This window comes from Hibiscus syriacus, unplaced genomic scaffold (assembly GCF_006381635.1).
Source record: "Hibiscus syriacus cultivar Baekdansim isolate YM2019G1 unplaced genomic scaffold, ASM638163v2 tig00117021_pilon, whole genome shotgun sequence".
NCBI classification, from domain to species: Eukaryota; Viridiplantae; Streptophyta; class Magnoliopsida; order Malvales; family Malvaceae; genus Hibiscus; species Hibiscus syriacus.
Genome location: NW_024063527.1, coordinates 2,180,638 through 2,206,500, shown reverse-complemented (window position 1 = coordinate 2,206,500; position 25,863 = coordinate 2,180,638). Strand labels below are relative to the sequence as shown.

The following is a 25,863-nucleotide window of genomic DNA, read 5'->3' as shown; positions in this document are numbered from 1 at the left end:
GAAAAATACAAGTATAAGAAATGATAAAGAATGAAGTTATGTATAAGAAATGGGTTATTAGAGTAATGAGGATGCAATGAAGATTGGTACATAAAGATGAGTATAAGTGATAAGACAAGAGTATGTGAACATGAAAGGAAATATATAATTTATGTATAAGGAATAAGGAATAAAGAAATGAAAGGGATTGATTTAAAAGAATCAGATATGATAAATATGGAAGTACAAAGGACAATTTTGATATAGAAATAAGACAAGTGTGCAAGGTGATGTGAAAATATTGTTTGACTCCTTAAAGTATATGTTTAATCACATTGAAGAAGATTTAAAGTTGTGTTTGGTCAAATGATGACGAATACAAGTTTGGTATGGTTATAAGGTAATTAGAGAGTTATGAAGAAATAGATGGATTTATGATATAGAGATGGATGTTACTATCAACGTGATGAATGACATTATATTGAATTTTAGAAAGGTCAAAGGAAAGATGCATAATCGAATGAGAGAAAAGACAACAATGGATTGGTATTACTGGTTATTGTTTATATGATAAGCAACAGAGGATGAATGTATAAACGAAAAAGATAGTCGGAAAACTTAAGGATTGAAAAGTAAGTTTCTGATGATAACAAGAAAGAATAAGTCAGGGAAGCAACATAAGAACATTAGAAGATATGTTCTTACTAAGATGTTCAGTGAAAATTCGAGGGTGAATTTTCTTATAAGGAGGGGAGATTTGTAACATCCCAAAAGCCGGGTCAGTGACTAAAATGTAAATTTTGGAAACTTTGTGCTCAATTTTGAAATAAGTTAAAAGTTTTGGGATTTAAGTAAAGAATTTTGATGATGGATTAAATAGCATATATGGATAATTAAAGGGCAATTTAGTCTTTTCAGCTTAAAGGATATTTTGTGTTTCCTTTAAATAAGAGTTGTACACGTGGGTTTTGGGAGATTTCTGGAAGCCTTCTTCTTACTCTCTTCTTCTTCTCGTAGCTCCAGCTTAAAGGTATGTTTGATTTTTAACTGTTAATTTCTGGAATTTATAAGTTGGTTTTGAATCTTTGTGGGTTATATAAGCTTAAGGAAAGCTTGTATAAACTTAAAACATCAAGAAGAGATAATTAGAAAGGAATTTCTATTAAAAGATTAGAAATGAACTTTTGATATAGAAAGGTTTTTGAAATTCTAAGGATGAATTTGACTTGTCATCAATCTAATTAAGAAGTATGAAGTGTTAGAATTGGAATTAGAACACATTGAAAATTTGGTATGATTCTTGAATCTCATATGGAAGATAGGATTTTGAGGTTTAAGATGAAATAAATGAATATAGATTGGTTTAAGTATGTGTACTAGAGTTAAGAATGAAAGGGGATGATATATGAAGTGTTTTAGAGGAAATGAAGTAATTTTCGGGTTGAAAATATGATTTATGGGCAAGGGGAATCGGTACCCATTCAAGGGAAACCGATACCCCTTCAAACGAACAAAATTTCCAGAATGTCATGAGGGAATCGATACCCCTTAGTAGGGAACCGATTCCCCCTAAAGGAAAAATGTGAATATTGGTTTAATAAGTTCGTTTAAGTTGCTAGTATCCAATTACAAGGTGTAGGTATCTAATAATTGCCTCAAAATGTACATTTATGTAGATTCTGCGCGTAAAGCAATTCCGGAACATTTGGCAAGTAAGATCGATCAAGGGAAGATAAGAGATTGGAATGGACTAGTGAGGCAAGGTGAGTGCATACTAGTGATATGTAGTGTTTAATGGAAATAAGACTTGCGATGAGTCTATTTCCTAGAGTAATATGCATGAAGTCATGGACATGATTATGTGTGGTTATAATTATATGTGATTATCTATGTATGCATGACTAAAAATAATGATATGCTTTGTATATGCTATATGATGTATGTAAGACTTTAATATGTAATAATGGAAGAACATGAGATAAGTTATATGATAGAGTCATAAGAAATGAATGAACATGAGAGAATAAGATAATCAAGTATAAGTTATATGATATGGTATAAGTGATTATACGAGAAATGTTAGGAGACTCTAAGAGAATAGTATGAATTCGAAGGCATAAATAAGGATACATAAGTAATATAGGGAAGATTGATAAATTAAAGGAAACTATGGTTTATGTATTATAGTGAAGAGCTACAAAGTTTTATTAAAGAGTATTGTGGAAGTCATGAGAAATTGAACTAAATAAATAGATGGTTTATGTGAATAAAAAGGGAAAATGATATAAAATAAGTTATGAAATTATAGGAATATAGAAGATAAGTCGAGAGATGTAGGGAAATAGAAATATATGTTTATTAAGGGTCATAGGAGAACAAGTATATGTAATATGATAATGAAATATAAGACTATGTGGATACATGGTTATGAGATAAAATATGTAATAATAGGAAAATATGATGAAAGTGAGTTTATAAGAAGTGATATGAACTAGGTAAACATGGGTAACAGTATATGCATAATGGAAACATGAGTTGGACAAGTACCTAGTGGTATGATTTATTATGAGAATTAGTATAATGGAGCTATATGAAAATATTATAATGAATATATGAAATTGAATTAAGTAAAGAGATTAAATTAGTACCTAAATAAAAATACTATTAAATGATATATGTTTAGAAATACAATATAATTTATAATCTATGGGAATACAAAGAAATAGAGCATAAGGTAGATAATATGATATCCGTTATTATATATCTATGATATATGTCATCAGGTAATATGAAAGAACTCTGAAAATTGGTATAAGCTAGGAGAAAGTGTTCTATGTGTTATATGAAGCATATATGATCATATGTGAACAAGATATGATATGTATGTTTATATGAATATCTGAGAAATGATCTAAGCTATATGATATGATATGTGTGATTTTATGCACTTTGTGATATATGTTATATGATATGGATCTATGTAACTACGTGAGAAAGTATATAAGCTATGTGACATGTAAATGTGACTCATATGAAAATGTTCTATGAGTAATTGAACTATGTGTTATGTGAAATGATAAGTATAAAAGAAAATGCCCATGTTATGTGTCTTGAGAGCTAGGGGTATAGTTGGCATGCCAAGAGTAGAGGGTCTACGCGGTACTTCGGGACAATATTCTACGCGGTCCTTCGGGATATATATATATTCTTTGGAACATGTGTGAAGTCTGGTGAGACACATATATGATCCCTAGCATATGTATATGATTCTTAAGGAATTCTATGTGGTCCTTATGGACATCATTATATGGCACTACGGTGCAATTCTACGCGGCACTTCGGTGCATTTATACGAGCTGTGGTGACAGCATAGTGCACAACCTCACAATACTCAGATACCTTAGGTTCTCAATATGATATCATGGGCCAATAAACTCATTAATACAAATTCATGAATGTTAAAGTAATATGCTTACAGTATGGATATTGGTGATATGAGAACAATGTATGTGATATATGTATATGATTTGTGATATGATGTGTGCATGATATGATATATCTGTGATAGGGGTAATGGTATCTGTTACATAATAAGCACGAATATATGTTGATGTATATGTAAATGAGTTGTATAATTTGATAGCATAAAACAGTCATGCATGATTAGTGGGTATGAATTCCATTAGATGTGTTTTCTTTATGCCTCACTAAGTCTTCGACTTAGCGTGTGATTGTTTCACACGTAGGTTCCGAGAAGAGTAAAGATTAATGCGGAGCAAGACAGGTCAGTTCTCCTTACCAAATGTCAGATCAAAAAATATATGTACTGTATATAGAGTGTAGTTGGCATGTAGTCTAAAGATATAAATTGTATGAACTCTGATATATATTTTGTAAACGTTTTGAATAAGTTAAATGTTATCAAAGTTTTTAAATTACTCACTATTTTATACGAATAAATGTTTGAAAAGTCAATATGACACTTCGGACTCGTATCCGGATCGGATACGGGTTGGGGGTGTTACAAGACCTCTGGGGAGGTAGACCAACAGGTTCATCAAAAACTGGTCTGTATTTATCCAGTATATGCTGGATTTCAATAGGAATGGAAGAAGAATGCCCTGTCATAGTCATTAGGACAATATGACCCATAAGATCAGAATCCCCTACACTCATTTTAAGTAAGGTAGCTCCTGAAATTTGCTGCAGCTCAGTTGAAGGCTGTTGTCCCTGAATACAAATCCTCTGCCCTCCATGGTCAAAACTTAGAGTCATGTTATTAAAGTCCATTAATATTGGATTGAATAACTTCATTCAATCCACTCCTAAAACCATGTCACTTCCCCCCAACTTAAGCAGTCTGAAATCATGTGTAAATGTATGGCCTTGCATTTGCCATTTCACTTTGTTGCATCTAGCTGAACTGAATAATTATTGACCGTTAGCCACAGTAATAGCCAAAGGATAAGGAGTAGTGATTCGAATACCAGCATCAGCCCAATTAGGAGTCAAGAAACTGTGTGTACTCCCACTATCTATTAGAATATTCAATGATCTACCTGAATAGATCCTTGTATCCTCAATGTGGTATGACCAATATAACCAATAATGGCATTTATAGATATTTCCAGTGTTTCTTCCTCTGCTTGTGGGGACTGATTTGAGTCTGTTGAAAAAATTTCTACTGAGGGAGTGTCAACTTCCTCAGTAATCATGTTTAGCTGTCTGTTTTTGCATTGATGACCTGGAAGGAATTTTTCTCAACATTTAAAACAAAGGTTATTATGCCTTCTGTACTCAATAAGATTCTACTTAGGATTTGGTGTTGCTAAAGGTTTTGTGTTCACTGGTACTGAAGCTGATTTAGATACAGTAATGGGGTTTGGGTAGGGTGGGGGTTTAAAAGAAGGCCTCAACCTTATGTTCTCAAACTCCACAGACAGTTCATAGAGTTTAGCTTGCTTACATGCTTCAGACAAATTCTTAGGATTCAAAGCCTTGACCCTATGCTTAATATCATCCCTAAGTCCACTAATAAAAAGTGACATAAAAAATTCCTCAGTTAAATTAGGATTTTGCAGCAACATATGAGGTTGTAACTCCTCAAATTTCTCTTGATAATCCTCCACAGACCCTTTCTAAGTCATTTAGTGAACTCCTCTACAATATCAAAAAAAGATCTGTCACTAAAATTATGACAAAGATCATCCTCAAATTCATGCCAATTAACATGGTGTTTTTGCATAATATACCCATCAAACCATATTTCAGCCTTGCATGTTAAATACATAGTAGCTACCTTTACTCTCTGCTCAACAGGAACACCACAAATGGAAAAGTATTTCAGACATTTTTGAAGCCACCCCCTAGGATTAATCCCCTCTAAAAATGGTAAATCAATTTTTGGTCTATGCCACATTGACCCCGAACTGATAAAAGAACTCCCTGGTCCCCTGTTTTCAGCTTCCATTCCTATAATAGGTCTATTGTTACTGTTTTCACCCACTTGATTCTCAGGCCTAGAACTATTCTTAAGGGCTAAACAAGCATCAGGCTTGTCTTTCAATATTCCCGGTTCACCAGTTTTATAAGTGAATCTTGATTTATCCTTTACTACAGTCACCAAAACATGATTTTTCTCCCCATTTTTAGAGTTATCAGGAGTGTTTACCTGATCACTTTCAGACTGCTCTTGTTCTCCCTCTCTGCCAGTTAAAATCTTCAAGAGTTTTTCCACATATCCTTGGTTTGTAGCCATTCTAGTCTCCATTGCAGTAATTCTGTTCTCTTGGGCCTCCCACCATTTAGGTGGATTAGAATTATCGTTACCCTTTTTCACCAATGTTGTCAAATCTTCCATCTGTTTCTGTAACCCAGCTAAATCTGCCTCCATACTCTGATTTTTCTTTGTCATGCTCGTGATTTACTTGTCAGAACCGAAGCTCTCGATACCAATTTGTTGTGGATTGGGAAATAAGAAGAAGAATTTATCGAAGAAGTTGGGATTGTAGAAGAAGAAGAAGGGATATTACAGAAAATGATTTCTCATTCATTCAATTCATGAGCAAAAGATGACTACAACAGGTATTTTATTTAGTTACAAAAATATTACTGAAAATCTAATTCTTGCCAGCTGGTATTTTTGCTAACAGAATTGCTTTTGTATCATTTCCCTTTTTAGCCTTCATTTGGGCCAACCGATCTGGGCCGCTCCATTGTGCTTCTGGCCTGCTCCATCTCGGCCTGCTCCCTCTCATCAAGTAATATAATCATCTGTCCCTCTTCCATTTTAATTCCCAATTCACATTTTTTAATCCCTAACCCTCGAGCCTCCATCCCCAAATCCTCCCATCTCTCGTCCAGTCCCAATCTCTTCCCTCATCGTCGTTCTTCTTCTCTTCCAACCATAACATGGGATATGTCGACAAATACCACCACTGTGTAATGCCGAATCTGTCAAAGCAGAAGCGTTCTCACAAGGGTTAAAAATAACATTGGAAAACGATTGGAACAATGCCATTATAGAAGGGGATGTAATCTCTATCGTCAATAGAATAGCTGACTAGAGCACCGACTTATCGATGATTGGATTATTACTCAAAGAAGGACGAGGACTGATTGCCGCTAATAAAGGGCTTAAGGTTCAATATGTAAACCATGAGCCAAACAAAGTGGCTCACAATCTTGCTCATTGAGCTTTGTCGAATCTCAATCCTTCTAGTTTTATTATGATGAGTCTAATTGTATTAAATCTGTTGTAATTGAGGACGCTATTAAACCCGACGGAATTTATTTTCAAAAAAAATCTTTTAGTATTGTATGAGATGTCTAAATTCCTTGTTCTCGTCGAACTTTGTTTCATCTTTGGTCTAATCGTCATCCATTGACCTATCACCATCAATGAACCTATAATACTGTTTACCTAATTGATAGTCTGCGATGTTTGTACCTTCGATTATTTGAGAGGATTAAAAGATGGCGTGTGATACCAAAGGAGCTTGATCGATTAGTAAGTTTCAGCGATGTAAGACTAAATAATAATAATTAATTAAAATTTAATTTTTATAATCAAAGACGTGTGATATAAATAATTTAAGAAATATATATATAATTTCATTATGGAAGGAATTAAGTTAGACAAAGTCTAAGTAAAAAAAAAAACAGAAAACTATCGAGTAACTTCATCTTTAAATAGATCTACCCGTCTCTTCTATTTTAGGTAAAGAACGAATGGAAGGAATGATTATTCAACACTTTGACTGCCACTAATGACAATTTAACGAGCAAACCATAGAACATCCATGGAGTGCGCTTAATTTACTGAAATTAACTAATAATTCAGATCAACACCACCAAACAATCGGTGGGTTCTCATTCTTTTCCTAATTTAACAAATGAAATCATCCTCCAATGGTTTTTAAAGATACCAACTCGACAAAATCCAAACACCCAAAAGGAAAAACAAAACTGGAGGGAGAAAACTTTTAACAAATTTTCGCTCTCTTTGTTAGTTTTGTCGAGGATTTTTTTTTAATTTTTAAGAACAAGGAAAATGATACAAAGTGGCTGAACATTTCAGGAAATTGTGGCCTTTGTTAAGACAGCAGAACTTTGTGAAAACAGTGGATTAACATCGTCAGGAAATTCTGGGTTTTGCTTCAAAAAAATCTATCTTTTCCCCTTTTGTTTGTGAAGTTTTGAACTTAAAAAGAAAAACAGTTTTCCAAGGCAAGGATGGGTTGTTGTAGCAGAAAGAATAGATTGTTAGGAGCTGATCTCAATAGCTACACGTCAATCAAAGATTCAAAACCAGTTAATCAAGAAGAACAAGTTCTGAAGTCTCAAACACAAGCTCCACAAGCAAGGCACCGCCACCAGCAGCAGCAGCCACCGCAACCGAACCCTTCACCGGCATGCTCAGAGTCAGTTCAAGTGAGGCACAAGACAGTGTTACGGAAGCCATTGGAAGACATTAAGGAACACTACACACTCGAACAGGAACTCGGCAGAGGCCAGTACGGGATAATTTACTTGTGCACAGAGAATTCAACAGGCAACACTTACGCATGCAAATCCATATCTAAGCGGAAGCTGAAAACTAAACAAGACAAAGATGATGTCAAGAAAGAGGTTGAAATCATGAAGCATTTGTCGGCTCAGCCTAATATCGTGGAATTCAGGGGTGTTTATGAGGATGTACACTCTGTTAACATCGTAATGGAGCTTTGTGCTGTTGGTGAGCTTTTCGATAAGATCATTGCCGAGGGTCATTATTCTGAGAGAGCCGCTGCAGCTATTTGTAGACAAGTCCTAAACGTGGTTCAGAATTTCCATTTCATGGGAGTGATGCACCGTGATCTTAAACCGGAGAACTTCTTGTTGTCCAGCAAGGATGATGGAGCTATGTTGAAGGCAACCGATTTCGGGTTTTCCGTCTTTATCGAAGAAGGTTCATTTTCCACCACTTCCTATTTGATTCAGATCAAGTTTTGCATTGTCCCTCATGTACTAATCTGTTTGAATTTTGTTGCAGGGAAGCAATATCTCGACATAGTCGGTAGTGCTTATTACATAGCTCCCGAAGTTCTGCGACAGAGTTACGGAAAGGAAATCGACATATGGAGTGCAGGAGTTATTTTGTATGTTCTACTTAGTGGTGTTCCTCCATTTTGGGCTGGTAACTTAGGAAATTGACATGTTTTAGCAAGTTGTTGATGTTCCGTTTCTGTCATATAATGTTTATGTGCTGTGATGGACATGTATTGCAGAAACTGAGAAGGGATACTTGAGGCCATCCTTGAAGGAGTAATAGATTTCGAAAGCGATCCATGGCCTTCAATTTCCGAGAGTGCCAAGGATCTAGTGAGAAAGATGTTGACAATGGACCCCAAAGAACGGCCTACTGCTGCACAAGCTCTTGGTCTGTAATGGTTTCTTTATAAAACTTTTGATTCTGATGCCTTTGATTAACATGTAATGTTCATATTGTTAGACCATCCTTGGCTGAGAGAAGGTGCAGCATCAGACAAGCCGATAGATTCCGCTGTTCTAACCAGATTGAAGCAATTCAGAGCAATGAATCAGCTGAAGAAGCTTGCATTGAAGGTACGGTAATTAACTGGATCGAAGAATCTCCAGTTAATATGTTTAAACCTTTGAATTATAACCGTCTATATGGTTATTCTTTCGTTCTTCGTCCAATAATGTTGGTTTATATGAAATTATCCAGGTCATTGCAGAAAATCTATCTGAAGAAGAGATTAAAGGTCTTAAAGCAATGTTCACAAACATCGACACAGATAATAGTGGCACAATCACTTACGAAGAACTGAAAGAAGGTTTGGCTCGTCTCGGATCGAAGCTCAACGAGGCTGAAGTCAAGCAATTGATGGAAGCTGTAAGTATTTATCTACCCAAACTGTTTACACTTTTGCTCATAGTTGATTATTGAAAATTTATGTGCAATGCATTTTCAGGCTGATGTGGATGGAAATGGAACGATAGACTATATTGAATTTATCTCAGCTACAATGCATAGACACAGACTCGAAAGAGACGAACACCTGTACAAAGCATTCCAGCATTTCGACAAAGATAACAGCGGGTGAGTCCCGAGTTTTCATGTTATCATTTTTAAAGTTTCATCCTTTTTACTCATCAAATGCTAAACTGTCTGCAATGCCACATTGTACATTGAACTCATTGTCTACTACCTATGTGTTGGTTCCGTACTCTCATTTACGACGTTCTGGATCTTCTCCTGGACTCTTGAGTTCTTTTCCAGAACAAATTCATGGACTGACTGCCCTTTGTCTGATTCGTATAAATGTATATCATTGTTTGCAGGTTCATTACAATGGATGAACTAGAGGCTGCTATGAAGGAGTATGGAATGGGTGATGAAGCCAACAGCAAGCAAATAATCTCCGAGGTGGATACCGATAACGTAAGTTTGTTTCCGAATCAAACTCGGTGTTTTCTAATATTACCTTACCGGCAGTACTCATGCTGTTTATATAATCAGGATGGGAGAATCAACTACGACGAGTTCTGCACAATGATGAGAAGTGGAGCACAACCCGGAAGGCTCTTTTAGATGCCTTTTTGATGTTCCATTGCGATAGCTGAGTTGCATAAGACTGAAGTAACCTAATTAACAGTGTACCACCAGAAGGTATCCAGGGTCACCAACTATCTTGATCCTAAAACGGGTAATTCGACGATACCAGAGTATGAATTTGAATCCGTTCGAGTTGCATTCTTGTTTATGTATATCTACAATCTGGATCATGTATCTATCATTTTCCTAGTTCTATTATTGATTGTCACCTTCTTTCCTTTCATTACTCTACATATACGGTATTTCAATGTTACTATATTGAAGCGCGGCCTTAAAACATAGCTCCGGTGACCGCTAACCCTTCTTCTTTATAAGAACTTGGCCTCTGGAACCACAGGGCTAGATATAAAGTTCTCATTTCCCCATTAAGCCTTCAACAGTTCGATAATAATACAAATAAGATAAGAGCACTCGGTCTAAAGATGTAACACCTTAAACATGGTTATAACACATGAAAATAACAATACGAACACGATAAGAATACTAGGTCTAAAGATGTTTATCTTTCGTTTCGCGATCCTGCCTGTGAGCTATGTGTTGAACTCCAGTACTTCTCGATCTCCTCTGCTGTCCTTCCAGGGATTCTCCCAGCAATCAAAGACCACCTGATGCATGCAAATACACCATTAAAATTACTACAAAACAAATAAATATACACATATACACAGATATATATATGTATACATCTTGTGTAATGATGAATAAACCTTTGTCCAACTAAATTAAACATTCTGGCAATAAGCATCTCTTCATCCTCAGAGAATTCCACCTTGGTCTCCTCAGTTCTTCCCTCTGCAACAATATAAACAACAAACATTAAAAGAAAAAAAAGAAGCTGAGAGATTGTAAAAGATTATGCAACTATGCGACCTTTGGGGTTGCTCGAGCCGTGACGACTGGAGTCTCCCATGTTTTCTCCACAGGAAGAGCCTGTACTGCTGGTAGCCATGCATGGTGTAGCGAGAGCATGAGTTTGCAGTATTTATGTGATGAAAAATCAACAATACTTGTGAAGACTGTTAGTTCAGAAAGTTGATAAGTCGTTGAGGTTGTGTTCTGCCTAGTGCTGGAGTTTGGATTTTAGTGTCTAAATGAAGATAACATGATGCTGCTATGTGCATTGCCGTTGATTCCTTTTGTCCCTGCAAAAGATCATCAAATCTTTTTCACATCATTGACTCCTGCTTATAACTGTTTGTCATGTTGTAGCCATTGCATCTTCATACGCAACTATATAATTTGGAATTAGCTGATGGAGACGAGGCTCAAATCATTACTTTATGAATTATTACTACAAGACAAGAGAATGTCACAAACATGTTCAACTCTTTTTCGTGTTTAAACTAAAAAGACTTAAAAATTAATAAGTAAATAATCGTAAGTAAAGCAAAGCCAAAAAGGAAATATTACGACAAAAGTGTTGAATATGCAGTATCACAAAATATACAAGGAAAGGGTCATGATTGGACGGCTTTGACTATTACCCTAATGTATCCACGTTTTGACTTGCACCAATATTTTTGAGGATGAAGGGAGTGCTCAAAATTGTAATGCTGGGACTAGGTCATTTCTCCATTATTAGCTTCAATAGTAATTGGAGGGATAAAATAGATTTTAGACATTAAATTTAGTTATATTTTTTAATTTAAAATATCAATACAATAAAATTATTTAAAGAAAACTTAAAATTTTTAGGAGTTAAAATATAATTTTATAAAATTTAAAACCAAAGCATAAATTAATATTTAAGGGATTAAGATCACTAACTATCTTTTGAACTCATTAAATTTCGTTTATCTTAATTTATTTGTGTATTTGATCTTTGAATTTATAAAATTTATTTGATCACGTGATGTTGGATGTATGAATTTCCCATTTTACTTATTCGAGAAGATAGGCTAAAATCTATTAAAAAAGGAAGAAGAAGATGGGCTAAAATCTGTTAAAAAGGAAGAAGGTGGGCTAATATATTACTTTATTTATTATTACAATTAAGTTGAATGATTTCATCTAAATTTTTATGAAGTAGATCACCCAATTTCATTTAAATAAATTATAGTCTGTCCTAACTCTGTCTAACAGTCCTTTTCATATAAAACATGTTTTGACTTTCTGCTACTTTGATCAAAATTAAGGCATAATTGTAATAAAAAAACCTTAATACTACTAATCTTTTCTTAATTTTACAATATAAATTTTAAATTTTATTCAAATATTGTTTTTAGATGGTCAACTAACTGTCAACATTTTTGTGACATAGTTGGACAATATTAAGGGTACAATTGAAAAAAAAAGCAAACATTAAGAGTTTTTAGCTATTATACATTTTTTACTCTTGATCTGTAATTTTATCTCGTCTTGAAATAAGATAACTAAAATTATCTGCTTAATGATCAAACGCAAGATCAGTAAATCTTTTATCAAATCAATTAGAAATTTGATACTGCAAAATCAGTTCGGTCCTCTTTATGTTTTTTTTAAAGGGCATCTTGTATGAATTTATGACTCAAAACATACAAGGACAACTATAGTGATCGCGACCTCGTTGAAAAATTTCCTTGAATTTAATTGGAAGAAAAAGTCACTGTCTAACAAAATCACACAAGATCGACCAATAAAGGCCATTACTCGCACACAATTCAAGAGCATTTCCATCCCAACTAAGGGCAGTAACTAAATCACAATCCCAAATACAATGAAGAGCCCACACAACTCGGGAACAATCTTGATGCAAAACCTATAAAAAAATAAGCTAGGCAAAAAAAGCAACGATTCTTGATAGCACACCCCTTAACATAACACCAGTGAAAAGACAACACAAAGTCACTCCAATGCCACTGACACAAGCTACCCAAAAAAACATCAGACGGAACAACAAATTCAGCATATCCCCTGGTATTGATGAAGAAGCACAGTGGAAGCTACTTATATCTTGACAGACAGAACCCCTCATTTAGATTTAAGCACAAACACCCTCCCACACTATTTAACCTGAATGAAAGCATGTAAACATCTAGAGAAATCAGAAAAGGATGGACAGATTCCCGGCCAATTACACTTGCACCAAAACGCGATCATAGCCATGACGGACTCAAAGATTTGATTAGCACAATCTCTTTTCTTGTTGACAACACCTCGTTTCTACTCCGCCATATTGATCACGAGAAACCAAAAAAAGCTACGTTCCAAAATTTCTTACCTCCCTTAGCCCTCCAAAGGAAGTTAGCAACAAGACTATTAAGCTTAGATACCACAGCAGCCGACATTTGGAACAACGACAAGTAATAAACCGGAAGATACGAAAGAGTCGACCTTACCAGTGTTAACCTTCCACCGAATGATAGCAACTTACTTTTCCACCCATCAAGTCTGGTGTGGAATTTATCAACAATCGGCTTCCATAAATCCACCGAGTTTCTAGAATAACCGATTGGCAGCCCCAGATAATTCTATGGAAATCTTTCCCACCCACACTGGACATCCTCAGCCCACATCAAGATACAACTTTCATCAATATTAACTCTCAATAATTTCGACTTTCTCAAGTTAAGGCTGAGACCTGAAGCGATTTCAAAAATTCTAAGCAGTCTTTTTGTGTTTTTTTACAGCTTCAATATTCCCATCTGAAAAAACCAACAAATCGTCTGTAAACTGAAGATGGGATATACGAAGCTCACTAACTCCAACTCGAACACCTCCCAGCAGCCCCACATCGACCACCTTGTTAATCACAGCACTGAGAGCCTCACCCACAATATTGAATAACAGAGGCGATAGTGGGCAGCCTTGTCTCAAACCTCTCTTAATTTTAAATTTCTCGTAGGCGAACCATTAACAAGCACAGATATAGATGCTGACGAGATGCAAAACTTGATCCATTTCCTCCATCTAGAACCAAACCCCATTTTCTTCATTATTAGCCCAATGAAATCTCAATCTACCGAATCATAGGCCTTTCGGAAATCTGCTGTCAGAACAACGTCCTTTCTCTTTCTTCTTTTTACATCATCGATGACTTCATTTACAATAAGAGCGCAGTCTGCAATTTGCTTGCCTTCAATAAACGCAAACTGTGAATCTCCCACCACTTCCTTAACACAGCCTTTGGGATTTCTTGTTTTCGGAATGAGTGTGATGAACGAATGGTTAAACGAGTGATCAAATCACTTTCCATTGTAAAAGTCTCCAAAGAAATCCATGACTTCCCCTACGATGGAATTCCAAAATTTCTTATAAAACTCTGCATTGAATCCATCAGCTCTGGGAGCTTTTTTGTAACTATTTTGGTGCGTAAAGCGTACTCTATAGTTGTGTGTACTCTTTTTCTCTAAATAGGTCTTGAGAGATTTTTAATGAGATACATAATTAAATTTTAAGTATTATTAATAAATATTTTGCTCAAAAAAATATAAATTTGATAATATATTTATATTTAATAAAAATATTTGTTATCAAGATAAATAAAGTTGGATTATATGGTTAGGGTACACTTATTTTTATATTTTTGGAATCACATGTTTCATTTAATTTAATTTAATTTTTATATTTTATAACTACTTAAATAATATTATAAAATGAACTGATATATTCGAAATAAAATTATAAATTTAAAACAAAAAAACATAATAACAATATTCAATTTCTTATTCCAATTTCCAAAGGATTATATGGTTAGGGTACATTTATTTTTATACATCAGCCATAAAATTTCTGCAGGTATATTCATGATTCAACCAATACCTTATGAACATCATCCTCTTACAAAAAACTTACAAATCTATACTATTGTTTAATTGAAAGAATTAAAGAATGTACACACACACATATATATAGGGATCAAAACAACTTGCTTGCAAAGGGGGCTCCTTCCACACGAGAATATCTGGATTTTTGAGCCAGGTCCCTCAGTTCTGATAAGCTTCTTCCCAGTTGCAATGCCACCTTCATTTCAAACAACTCCCCGTTTCTCTTCTCTCCAAATCAGATTCATCCAACGTTGATTCAATCGATTCTTGCACGAGCTTAAAGAATCCGGCGTTGTTCCTATACATCTCAAACACCATACCCACTTGTCCACCGTGCTCCAACGTGTTAACTGTTGAAGCTAAAGCTCCTGCGACGGCCGCCACTGTTTCAGCCCAAGGATTGTTTGAGCAAGCCATTAAAGCTGATGCAAATCCAGTAAGTAATGGTCCTGATCTAGCTAAGACTTTGTTTATCTTCTATGTCTTGTTGCCTAATCTATCGTAATCTTCACTGTCTTTTTTCTTTATCACCTCAACTACTTCCTTCATTTCCATTTCCAATTCCTTGGTCCATCCATTGATGTTGCTCTTCATTTCTCCATTGACACGCTTTGCTTTGTTTCTCGGCCACCAAACGGCAGGCTGAAAAGTTTCCGGGTATTTTTCAAGCATTACACCGAGCAAAGGGAGAGGGTAAGCTTTGTCAAGTGCCAACACTTTCTCCATAGCGCAGTACACATCTTCTTGTGAGGTGATCCAACAGCAACTAGGGTTTTTATTTGGTTTTCCAGCTGCATAAACAATCTCATGGCATTTCGTTGCTCTTCGACCAGCTGTGAAGGTTGAATCGTGTTCATCAACACCGACATCCCAGTGGCCGAAAAGAAGAGAACAGTAGATGCTAACTTTAAACCCACCTCAGAGCCGCCGTCGCCGCCAGTGGAAGCAGCAACACCAGCCATGGTGGTTGCAGTGAGAGTCATCATGTTGATGGAGTTAAGCAGAAGGCTGTTCCAGTTATCTCGTTGTTCTCCGAGGTTTTGATGCATCTCCACTCTATCAGCCACCGCTTCCAAGATAGCATAGAGTTGTCGCAAAGTAGCCATTGAATTTGAAAGAGATGAGCTTTCTTGAAGCAATGGTGTCTCGTTAACCATTTTGGCGATCGGGATTGTGTTGATGAATCCACCTCCAGTTATCTTGGGTTGTAATTTAGGAGCTGACAACCTGATTAACGGGAACTTTGGGACTGATATGGCGGCATGAATTTTGTTTGAAGAAAAAGATAGAAGAAAATTGGAAGCTTGTAATGAAGCCATATATGATTATGGATTTGTATGAAAGCAGCAGAGGAAATTAGAATTAATTTGAGATTTGATCTTAGAGCCAAGGAAAGATTGGATTTTTAGATGTTCTTTTAGAGATGAAAGGTTAGGGTTCATTGAAGGTGATTTATAGCAAACCCATGGGTACTGGGTCTGCTGGCCATGTAATATTAAATCATCTTCATTGTTTCCTTTATATTTTCTTGCAAAAGAAGGCATCCATGTTAGCCATGTAAACTCTTTGAACTAAACTTGAGTCCACTCTGTCAATGTATTTATTTATTTTAATTTTAATTTGGAAGTAGTTGAAAATGATATATATATATATATATATATATATATATATATATATATATATATATGGGTAAAACAGTTGAATAACCTTTAGATATGCATATATATCGTGCTTTTGTTGAATTTGTAAACTTTATTTGATTATGTAATGTTGAATGTATTGATTTCTTTTACTTCTTCAAAAACATATGAATTTTATATTATTATCGACTTATTATTATTTCCATATAAGATGCATTTCTTGTTTAATATTTTATGAGATTGGTCTCACAATTTAATTTCAATAAATCATAGGTACTCTTATGGCATGTTTGGTTTTAGAAAATATAGACTATTTTTATTTAAAAAATAGAAAATGCTAAAGAAAACATGTTTTGTATAAATAGGAAAATGATTTCTGGAAAATAAAAAACAAAATAAGTGAAAATATGAAAACATAAAAAAGATATTTTTACTATTTTCATTAAATTATTTTAGAAATTTGAAAAATAAGAAATAAGGAGATTAAAATTTTTAACTTAACTTACACGGATTTAAATCATTATAACAATAATTTTTTGACTTAATGATATATGGTCACTAAACTTTTGTTACACTCAATATAATCCTTAAATTGAATTTTTAACAATTTAATTTTATAGTATTTTTATATTTAATGTGTTGAATAACCAAATAATTGTTTATATTTTTTTATTTAAATAAAATTTTAATTTTTTTATAATAAATAAGTTCTCTCAAACTTTCTAAAACAATCAATTGTGCCATCAAACTAAGCCAAAAAATAATAATTAAGTCGATCTACAACATCATCGCTCATCGTGTACTATCACAACAATATTATAAATTATCACATCAATATTGTATATTGTCATGTAAGTTGGTGAGATGTCATGCAAGCGTCGTGACAATCAACATTTGATTATGTTCTTCAAATGGTTAGACTAATTTTTTTGGTGCAAAAACATTTAGGGGCTACACTAATTATTTTTTCCTAAAAGTTCGAGGTCATCGATTACCATTAAACATATTTTTTAATGACAATTTTGTGTGCTCGTGCTTGTGTATTTTTAAAATTTGTGTTGTGAAATTTCTTATCAACTTTATTGTTTTGTATTCACATAACTCACATATTAAATTAACGTAATGATTTTTTTAGAAATTATAGTTTAATTTAAATTTGTTTTTAATAACTATTTATTCATTTGTATTTTTAAAAATTAGATACCAAATACATAAATAATTATAATTATTAATTTGATAGTTTATTATAATGATATATTATGATTATAATTATTTATAGTAGAAATATTTTTATTTTAAAATTAACAAAATTAAAGGGTGATATTTATGTGCATTTTTTGCATGAATAGAAAGTTGGAGGCCTTGATTAATTTATTGTGATTTCGAATTCTAATATTAATATTGAAAAATAAAGGAGATAGGAGGGGAGTTGTTTGGTTTAGAAGTTGTATTATTATTACACATGTTATAGGCGTTGAAAGCCACCATCAGCCATCAGGTTGGTTCACCATCAACCCGTCTAATTTGTAACCCTAATGTTTATAATAAAATGATTTACTTATTTATAATAAAATTAATTTTGATTTCTTAAATGTATAAAGGTATACAATAATAAATAAATTCCATATTAAAATTAATTTTAGTATATTTTAATTTATTTTTAAATAACCGATTGAGTTTAGTTCAGTGTGACATGTTTAAACCTTCGGTATCCTCAGCTTTATAGATGAAGGTATTATATCAATCCATTCGAAAATATTTTTAAATAAATTAAATCTCTCCCAGTATTACTACATATTTAAATTACGTACTCTATAAATTTAAAAGTCAACAATTTCAAATAAGAAATAAAAGAAGGGGGGAAATAAAATAAACTAAAAGGTAAGGGGGCCTATGAGAAAATAACAAAAAATACTTAAAAGATCAATCGACGGCTCGTCGTTGCCAACGACAATGGCAGTCCTTGTTGACTCCTTTCCCTCTCTTCTTCTTTAGCTCTCAGATTCTCACATTGATCCCTTACTCTGCAGATTTAAGGTATTAATTTTCACCCTCCATTTTTCTTTTTGGTTTTGAACCCTTCTCTAATTCGGGTTCCTAAAAAAAGCATTTTGGAGATGATTCAACTACTTTCCATGGTGATATTATCGGAGATGGCGGTGATCACGGTATTGTCATTCAAGACCCCGTTTAGGAAGTTGGTGATAATGGGTCTGGATCTGGTCAAGCGGGGACGTGGCCCGGTGGTGGTTAAGACGGTGGCAGGAACGGTGTTCGTTGTGATGATGTCGAGTCTATACAGCATCCAGAAGCGTTGGGCCGATGATGGAGTGACTAATCCAACGGACCAGATTCTCATGGTTACGAGCCTCCTCGAAGCTACTCTCATGGGTAACTGAATTATTTCTTCGACTCTCTTTAAGTCTAGCTGTTGACTGCTGATTATCATGTCTAATTGGCATCTTAAAGCAAAGGAGGAACGAACTCTGCTTTTTTTTTTTTTTTACTCAACTGCCTTCTTTGTTCCTGTTGGTTCAATTTGATGAAGATTGGAATGTAAAATTAGGCTGGCTGCAATGCTGTAATTGTGATTATTTTTGTAAAATTAGGCTGGCTGCAATGCTGTAATTGTGATTATTTTACAATTTCAAGGAGGTTTGAATTTTGTGAACAAATAAAAACAAGGAGAGTTTTCCCCTGTTCAAGGGTCCTACCTAGGTGTGACATCACATCCTCAAAATTTTAATATAACTTTTTAAGTTCTCACTCATCTAAAAAAAATAAATTCATGCATCTATCCTAATTTATATTAAACATAGATATTTTTTACATATTTAGACATGAACTCAAGAATAAAATCTTTCAAATATATGAAAAAACTTGGAAATAATTGAACGTAATGATCTCAGATATATACTCGTATCTAACACTCATTGTCGGGTAACATAGTCTAGGACTACTTTGTGACAACGGTATTTTTTGCCTTATGGCAGTGCAAAATTTTCATTTTCTCTCTGGATTTTAATGGTAAATTGTTGCAGGGGGCACACTTTTCCTTGCACTAATGATAGATAGATTACACCATTATATCAAAGAACTCCGGATAAGGAGGAAGAGCATGGATGCTCTCAGGAAACAAGTTGATTTGGACAAAGTTAAAGCCTTGGAGGAGGAAGTAACCACTCTGCGTGGAGAACTTAAGCAGGCAGAGTCCGATATCGAGACAAAGACTAAACAGATCAGTGCTGCAAAAGTTAATTCAGTTGCTTTGAGGAAACAATCTGAAGGTTTGCTTCTCGAGTACGATCGATTGCTCGAGGAGAATGAAAGCCTCCGGAGCCAGTTGAAATCTTTGGACCAGAAATTGTCGCGTTTAGATAGTAAAAAGAATATGTAAGGAGCTCAGCATCTCTTGCTAATTGTGCTTTCGATTCCATTATCGATTTTCAGTATAGTTTCGGGAGTTCTCTGATGGAATTGTTGGTTGCTGTTTACTTCAAATACATGCATCATTTTGAAGTGTTACAAAATTTCCAAGTCTGGAGAAATTAGCATCTATTAGTATTTTGGGGGGTTAATGTGCATTACTTCAGTGGAAATGAAATGCTGAATGGATGAGTTTTGAAAATAATTCTAACATATTTCATGCCAAGTTTTTGCTGTTAGCGTTTTAACTCGGCTCGAGATCGGGTGAGTTTCAGTTAATTATACATGGAATTCAGGTTGGGATCGGTGTTCAGTTCAGGTATATATAAATGGAAGTCGGATCGGAATCGAGGTCGAAAGGAAACTACCACAGTATAGTTGAGATTAAATGTTACAAAAGGTCGTTGCAGGTGAGGAGGATTTTTGTCTAACTATGATCTGACACAGTGAACTATGACTCAAATTCGACTCGATTTTAATTTCAATATAATTTAATCCGTTTCAAATTGGATATCGAAAATGAATAGTATATCCGATCCAAGAAAGCACATAAGTTAATCATCACATACACACATATTGTCCTCAAACCTTCTTAAACAGTTAAAGAACAAAAGCAAAGTATACATGTCAGAAAGGTACAAAAGAAAAAGCAAAAGTGAGAAACACCATAATTAAAAAGAAACTACATACAGATTCTCTCTGTCTCTCTGAATTTCTTGACAATAAAACAATACATATCCCAGTGGAGAAGCTAAGAACACAGCTTCCACTATTACTCCTATGGATTCTCTGATCTTCCCCAACAATAAAATTACTTCATTTCTCTGTTTATGTTCCTCAATCATTCCATTTCTTAGCCTCATAGAAGCTCAAGCAAGCCTTTGTAGAACAACCTGTGGTGATATCCCTATAAACTACCCTTTCGGGATAGACGATGGATGTGGCAGTCCTTATTACCGGCACATACTTGTTTGCTCCGACCTCGGTAAGCTTGAGCTCCGTACGCCTTCCGGTCGGTACCCTGTCCGCAGCATTGGTTACTCCGATCCTCATGTCCTCGTCACCGATCCATTGATGTGGAATTGTCAGGACGGCGATAACTTCCGTCCCACAAGACCTTTTAGCCTCGATACGAGCACGCCCTTCACGCTGTCCTCTCAAAACGATTACCTCTTCTTCAACTGCAGCAAGGATTACGTGATTGTCGAGCCGAAGCCTATCTTCTGTGAGAGATTCCCTGAACGTTGTGATTCGTCATGCGACAGCGCTAGTTATCTTTGCAGGCATTTACCTGAATGTGCCACTGCACTTAGTAGTAGCTCTTGCTGCTCCTACTACCCGAAAGCAACTGAGTCCCTAAGGCTGATGCTGCGGTATTGCCCCTCGTATACGAGTGTGTATTGGAAATCTGTTGGATCAACCACTGATTCTCCCTATAGTCAGGTACCCGAATACGGGATCCGGGTCGATTTCGATGTTCCGGTTACTACACACTGCCTCCAGTGTCAGGATCCATCAAAGGGTGCTGGAACATGTGGATTCGATACACAAACACACAACTTCCTTTGTCTATGCAAGGAGGGAAACGTCACCTCCTATTGTAAAGGTATGTTTGCCATGACCCCTTCAACCATGTGGGTTTAATTACATTTTAAATTACTAATAGTTTTAAAACTATTAAAATTTAACCCGGACTCCTCCCAAAATGTTTCTGGTTTAATTATATTTTAATATGCTATCAGTTTTATAAGTAATGAAACCAAGGCTTGACCTCCAATATTTCTAGTTTAGTTACTTTTTAAGACCTTTCAATAAGATCTAATTCCCTTAATTTTATGGTATAATTACTTTCTAGAACCCTGTCCGTTTTAAAGTTGAGTAATTTAATCCCTTCATAGTTCATTCCTGACTACGATGGTTTACTTTTACCTGAGTTTTTTTGTTCTTTTCTATTGATTTGTTATAATCACTTCATATGTTGTGTAGATCATGACATTTCAAGGCACAAAAGGGCGGGAGTCATTGCAGGTGAAAATATGAGTAATTATGGTCATGTATGAGTTATTGATCGTATCGTATTTATTGTGATTATCGGGAGTTAATAGATGTGATTGTAATGGCAGGGACTGTAACCGCAGTCTCAGCGGCTGGGGTTATAGGAATCGGGGTCGGTGTGTGGGTGTTGAAGAAAGTGAGAGCTAAAGCGCCTGTAACATGTGGGGTTCAAAGCAATGAGAATAGGGTTTTCTGAACAAAGTTCAGTGAGCAGTGTGTGCAAAGTTAAAGCAACTGCAAACTTGTTTATTTTTATTATTTTCTTAATTATTCCAAACAGTAGGCCAAACATCCTTAATGGGTTTTGTTTTTGTGTTACCTTATTTATTTATTTATTGCAATAGAAATTTGAGTCGAGAGGATTCACTTAATAATTTTGTAATAATGTTTTTTTTATAGAAGCAACTAATTTTTATTCAAAATAGAAAAATAACTCAAATTATAATAAAAATATACAATTACAATCGTAAATTAAACATATAACTAAGAAAATTTCATATAATTATTGAAACAAAGCCAACAACTTATGATCACATAATGACTATATAAAGAAAGATTAAATCTAACCAATAAATTCGAACAAAGATAGATAAAAAAAGATCTGATCGCATCGAAAAACGAACCACAAAATGAGATCAAACTATTAAAAGATCACTGGCAAACGGCAAATCAGACTCGAGCGACGTGAAAAACTATCCACGAACGCAAATCGGGAATCCAAAGCAGGGAAGATGAACAAGATATCAGATAAGCATCATCTTGATCAGTCGTGACGATGTCAAATCAACCCTTAGAAAAAATAAATGAAAAAAATGACCAAAGAACAAAAACAAATACCAAAAAGCATAAGAAAAAGTGTCATAAAGGAAGATGAAAATGTGCAACACAAACAGACTTATTGAAAATAAAAAAACAAAAGAAAATAAAGATACAATCTAGGAAGAAAAAGATAATAAAGAATATCGGCGGTCGACAACTAACATTAAAATTAGTGCTGCCGCCAATGAACAAAGACAAAAAAGAAAAGATATGAGCGGCATATTAATGAAAGAAAACTAGGTGTTTAGGGTTTTACAAGGTTGTTTTTTTTTGTAGAGAAAATCGCCTCAGTGACCAAAATTCTCATATAATATATGATTTTAACCAACTTTTTTTCGGATTTGCCAAAATGACCAACAAAATCGCAATGCGATCGCTAATTCGCAACGCGATCTCCATTATCACAAATTCGCGTTGCATTTCGCGTTGCGATAGTTGAAAATCGCGTTGCGATGGTCTACAGTGTCGTTGCGATTTTCTCAATTCGCAATGCGAATAAGTAAATCGCAACGCGAATTGGGAAAATCGCAATGCGATACTGACTATCGCAATGCGATACTTACTATCGCAATGCGATAATACAAAATCGCAACGAGATACTGACTTTCGCAACGCGATTCTGACTTTCGCAACGCGATAATACATAATCGCAATGCGATTTTCAAAGCACCATTAGTATCCTGGCCAAGTATTTTATTTTTAAATTCCAAACACGAATATTAATATATTGGAACACTGAACCGTCCACAGTATATCCCGTAATCGCAACTCATAACCTAAAACCTAAAATCACAACTCAGTTCCATCTCCATCTCTCACTCTCTCACCCATCTCCGACGAAATCCGTCCCCATCTCCGGCGAAATCCGTCTATCTCCATCTCTCAGAGCCACCCTCACAATCAGAAATGGAAAATCAACCAAATCAACCAACGAGGGTTAGTTTTTTTAATTATTTTCTTTTTGAAATTTTTGCATTATTATTAGGTTTTTCATATTGAAATTGATGATAAGTTTACTGGTAATTTCAATAATAGATTAACCATTTCACTTAGATTTCTTATTAAATCAACCGAGAATCGCAACGTGAAATGCAAATCGCAACGCGATTTTAGTTTCGCGTTGCGATAGTCAAATTTGCGTTGCGATAGTCATTTTCGTATTGCGATTTTCATTTTCAAAAACTATTATTCTTCTGCAAATTGAAACTTGAATGAATTGCATTACTTCAACAAAAAAACAAAGACAAATACGAAATTCACAGTGTTGCAAATTTAAGTTTGAAGAATAAACTACTACTCTTTATGTTTATTATTGTTTTTGGTATATCTTCACAGTGTAGTTTTTGGTATATCTAACTTAGTATGTTTATTATTTTTGTAGAACTTTTATTCGGCTCAATTGACCTTAAGAAATAAAGTCAGCCTGGCCAAAACAATTGCGTCGAAGCTTTCACCTGCACAAAGAAAAATGTTTGAGGATACATGCTTCGGGCCATGGCTGAAAGTACAACATCCCGGTGGAGATGCGATGTTGACACACCTGTTTCTTCAAACTATGACTAGCGATCTACCAGAGACTATACAACGTCGTGATGAAGAGTATGGTTTGATTTTCCACCGGCGTATACGTGTTTTGGGCGGGAGGAGTTTTGCTTAATCACCGGTCTACGCTTCGGACACGATGATGTAGGTCGGTACACTAGACACATTACCCACCCATCATGGCTATCCCGGGTTTTTCTTGAGCTAGAGAGGCCGAATCTACACGTAGAAGACCTGACAAGATTGTTGAATAAGAAAGATAGTTTTACTCGGATGGATGACGTCGACGTTGTCCGAGTATGCCTTCTAATTCTTTTGCATACCGGCTTTTTAGGCAGAGAGGCCAGACAACCTATTCCAAATGATCTAATCAAATTGGTAGAAGACCTAAATGCGTGGAACCTGTTTCCGTGGGGCTCATATTTATGGAAAGCTACATGGAATAAGTTATCGTCTGCCTTGGATGATCGAAAAAGTTTGCATGGCGATGGTTCCAAATACACTTTGACAGGCTTTATTTGGGCCTTTAAGGTAAGAATTTTTATATAATGTTTCCAAAATTATAAGTAATTATTTAATAATTACTAATGTTTGTTATTATATTGTTTGTAGATTTGGATATTTGAGGCCTTTCCCGCCATGAAGACATATGCAATAAAAACTTCAAATGATATTCCCAGGGCTATTTCCTGGAAGAGGAAACGGACCTTGCAATGGGAAGATTTACTACGGTATACGACAATAAATAATGTAAGTTAACATAAATACTACCATATGTTTATAAACAAGTTATTACTAGTATACGTTTAACTTTGTTTGAGCTTTTATATTGTTAGGAGGCCAACACTCCTCTACAGAGGCTGACACCCACGGAAGCTGAGCTTGCCACTGATTGGTGGCAAGCTAGTAAGCGTTTTTTTGATGGAACGGTTGATGAGCAGCCTCCACTTCGAGAGCCATCACCTCGCCCAGAGCTATCACCTCACCCAGAGCCATCATCTGATCGACCCGACTATACACCTCCACAACGACAGCCATCACCTATTCTGTCACATCATCGAGCCTCTTCTCCACCATCACCGCAAGATAGGCGACCGGCAAAGATGCCACGACATTTATCTCCCTGTTCTCCACCCCCACCTCAATGGGATGAGTTAGGGGAGTTACGTGATGAGGTCAATGCCTTGCGTGAGGAGGTCGGTACTTTACGCAAAGACGATGGTGCATGGCGTGTTGAGGTGTCTACATTACGCGGTGAGGTAGCCGCTCTACGTGAGATGGTAGCATCGTTACAGAATAAGGTTCATACTCTACGCAACGAGGTAAGTTTAAGATTTTTCATACTCGTAATTCATTCGGTTGCTGCCAATACTGCTAAACTGTTTTTGTTAGTATTTGTTTTTGGTTTTGTTTTTGTCTTTTGGTTGAAGTAATGCAATCCATTCAAGTTTCAATTTGCAGAAGAAGAATAGTTTACTTGAGCAACACGAAAATGACTATCGCAACGCGGAAATGGCTATCGCAATGGGAAATGAAA

The 25,863-nt window shown here is 35.2% G+C and overlaps 3 protein-coding genes, 1 long non-coding RNA gene and 1 pseudogene across 4 annotated transcripts; 3 read left to right on the top strand and 2 right to left on the bottom strand.

Moving 5' to 3' along the window:
* The first annotated feature begins 7,678 nt into the window (after positions 1–7,678).
* On the top strand, positions 7,679–10,320 carry LOC120195853 (calcium-dependent protein kinase 33-like). Its single transcript, XM_039197793.1, has 8 exons — positions 7,679–8,428; positions 8,513–8,656; positions 8,756–8,899; positions 8,972–9,084; positions 9,209–9,376; positions 9,456–9,583; positions 9,826–9,925; positions 10,004–10,320. Exons 1-8 carry the CDS (start codon positions 7,714–7,716, stop codon positions 10,073–10,075), a joined length of 1,584 nt encoding a protein of 527 aa, XP_039053724.1. The 5' UTR covers positions 7,679–7,713; the 3' UTR covers positions 10,076–10,320.
* Positions 10,321–10,499: 179 nt separating this feature from the next.
* LOC120195793 lies at positions 10,500–10,970 on the bottom strand. Its single transcript, XR_005523113.1, has 2 exons — positions 10,807–10,970; positions 10,500–10,704 (listed from the first exon to the last, which is right to left on the bottom strand). It is a non-coding gene; the product is annotated as an uncharacterized LOC120195793 (long non-coding RNA).
* A 3,965-nt stretch (positions 10,971–14,935) lies between these two features.
* On the bottom strand, positions 14,936–16,252 carry LOC120195855 (annotated as a pseudogene).
* A 2,224-nt stretch (positions 16,253–18,476) lies between these two features.
* LOC120195857 lies at positions 18,477–19,981 on the top strand. The gene is made up of 2 exons (XM_039197796.1): positions 18,477–18,875; positions 19,526–19,981. The coding sequence occupies exons 1-2, from the start codon at positions 18,602–18,604 to the stop codon at positions 19,879–19,881; spliced, it is 630 nt and encodes a 209-aa protein (XP_039053727.1). The 5' UTR covers positions 18,477–18,601; the 3' UTR covers positions 19,882–19,981.
* A 667-nt stretch (positions 19,982–20,648) lies between these two features.
* LOC120195856 (wall-associated receptor kinase-like 20) lies at positions 20,649–22,221 on the top strand. The gene is made up of 3 exons (XM_039197795.1): positions 20,649–21,516; positions 21,897–21,938; positions 22,034–22,221. The coding sequence occupies exons 1-3, from the start codon at positions 20,691–20,693 to the stop codon at positions 22,159–22,161; spliced, it is 996 nt and encodes a 331-aa protein (XP_039053726.1). The 5' UTR covers positions 20,649–20,690; the 3' UTR covers positions 22,162–22,221.
* Positions 22,222–25,863: the final 3,642 nt, after the last annotated feature.

Coding starts and splice junctions, on each gene's coding strand:
- LOC120195853 (XM_039197793.1), top strand. CDS start 7,714: ATGGGTTGTTGTAGCAGAAAGAATAGATTGTTAGGAGCTGATCTCAAT. Junction 8,429..8,512: donor TTCCGTCTTTATCGAAGAAG/GTTCATTTTCCA, acceptor ATTTTGTTGCAG/GGAAGCAATATCTCGACATA. Junction 8,900..8,971: donor TACTGCTGCACAAGCTCTTG/GTCTGTAATGGT, acceptor TCATATTGTTAG/ACCATCCTTGGCTGAGAGAA.
- LOC120195857 (XM_039197796.1), top strand. CDS start 18,602: ATGATTCAACTACTTTCCATGGTGATATTATCGGAGATGGCGGTGATC. Junction 18,876..19,525: donor CCTCGAAGCTACTCTCATGG/GTAACTGAATTA, acceptor AAATTGTTGCAG/GGGGCACACTTTTCCTTGCA.
- LOC120195856 (XM_039197795.1), top strand. CDS start 20,691: ATGGATTCTCTGATCTTCCCCAACAATAAAATTACTTCATTTCTCTGT. Junction 21,517..21,896: donor CGTCACCTCCTATTGTAAAG/GTATGTTTGCCA, acceptor TATGTTGTGTAG/ATCATGACATTTCAAGGCAC. Junction 21,939..22,033: donor AAGGGCGGGAGTCATTGCAG/GTGAAAATATGA, acceptor TTGTAATGGCAG/GGACTGTAACCGCAGTCTCA.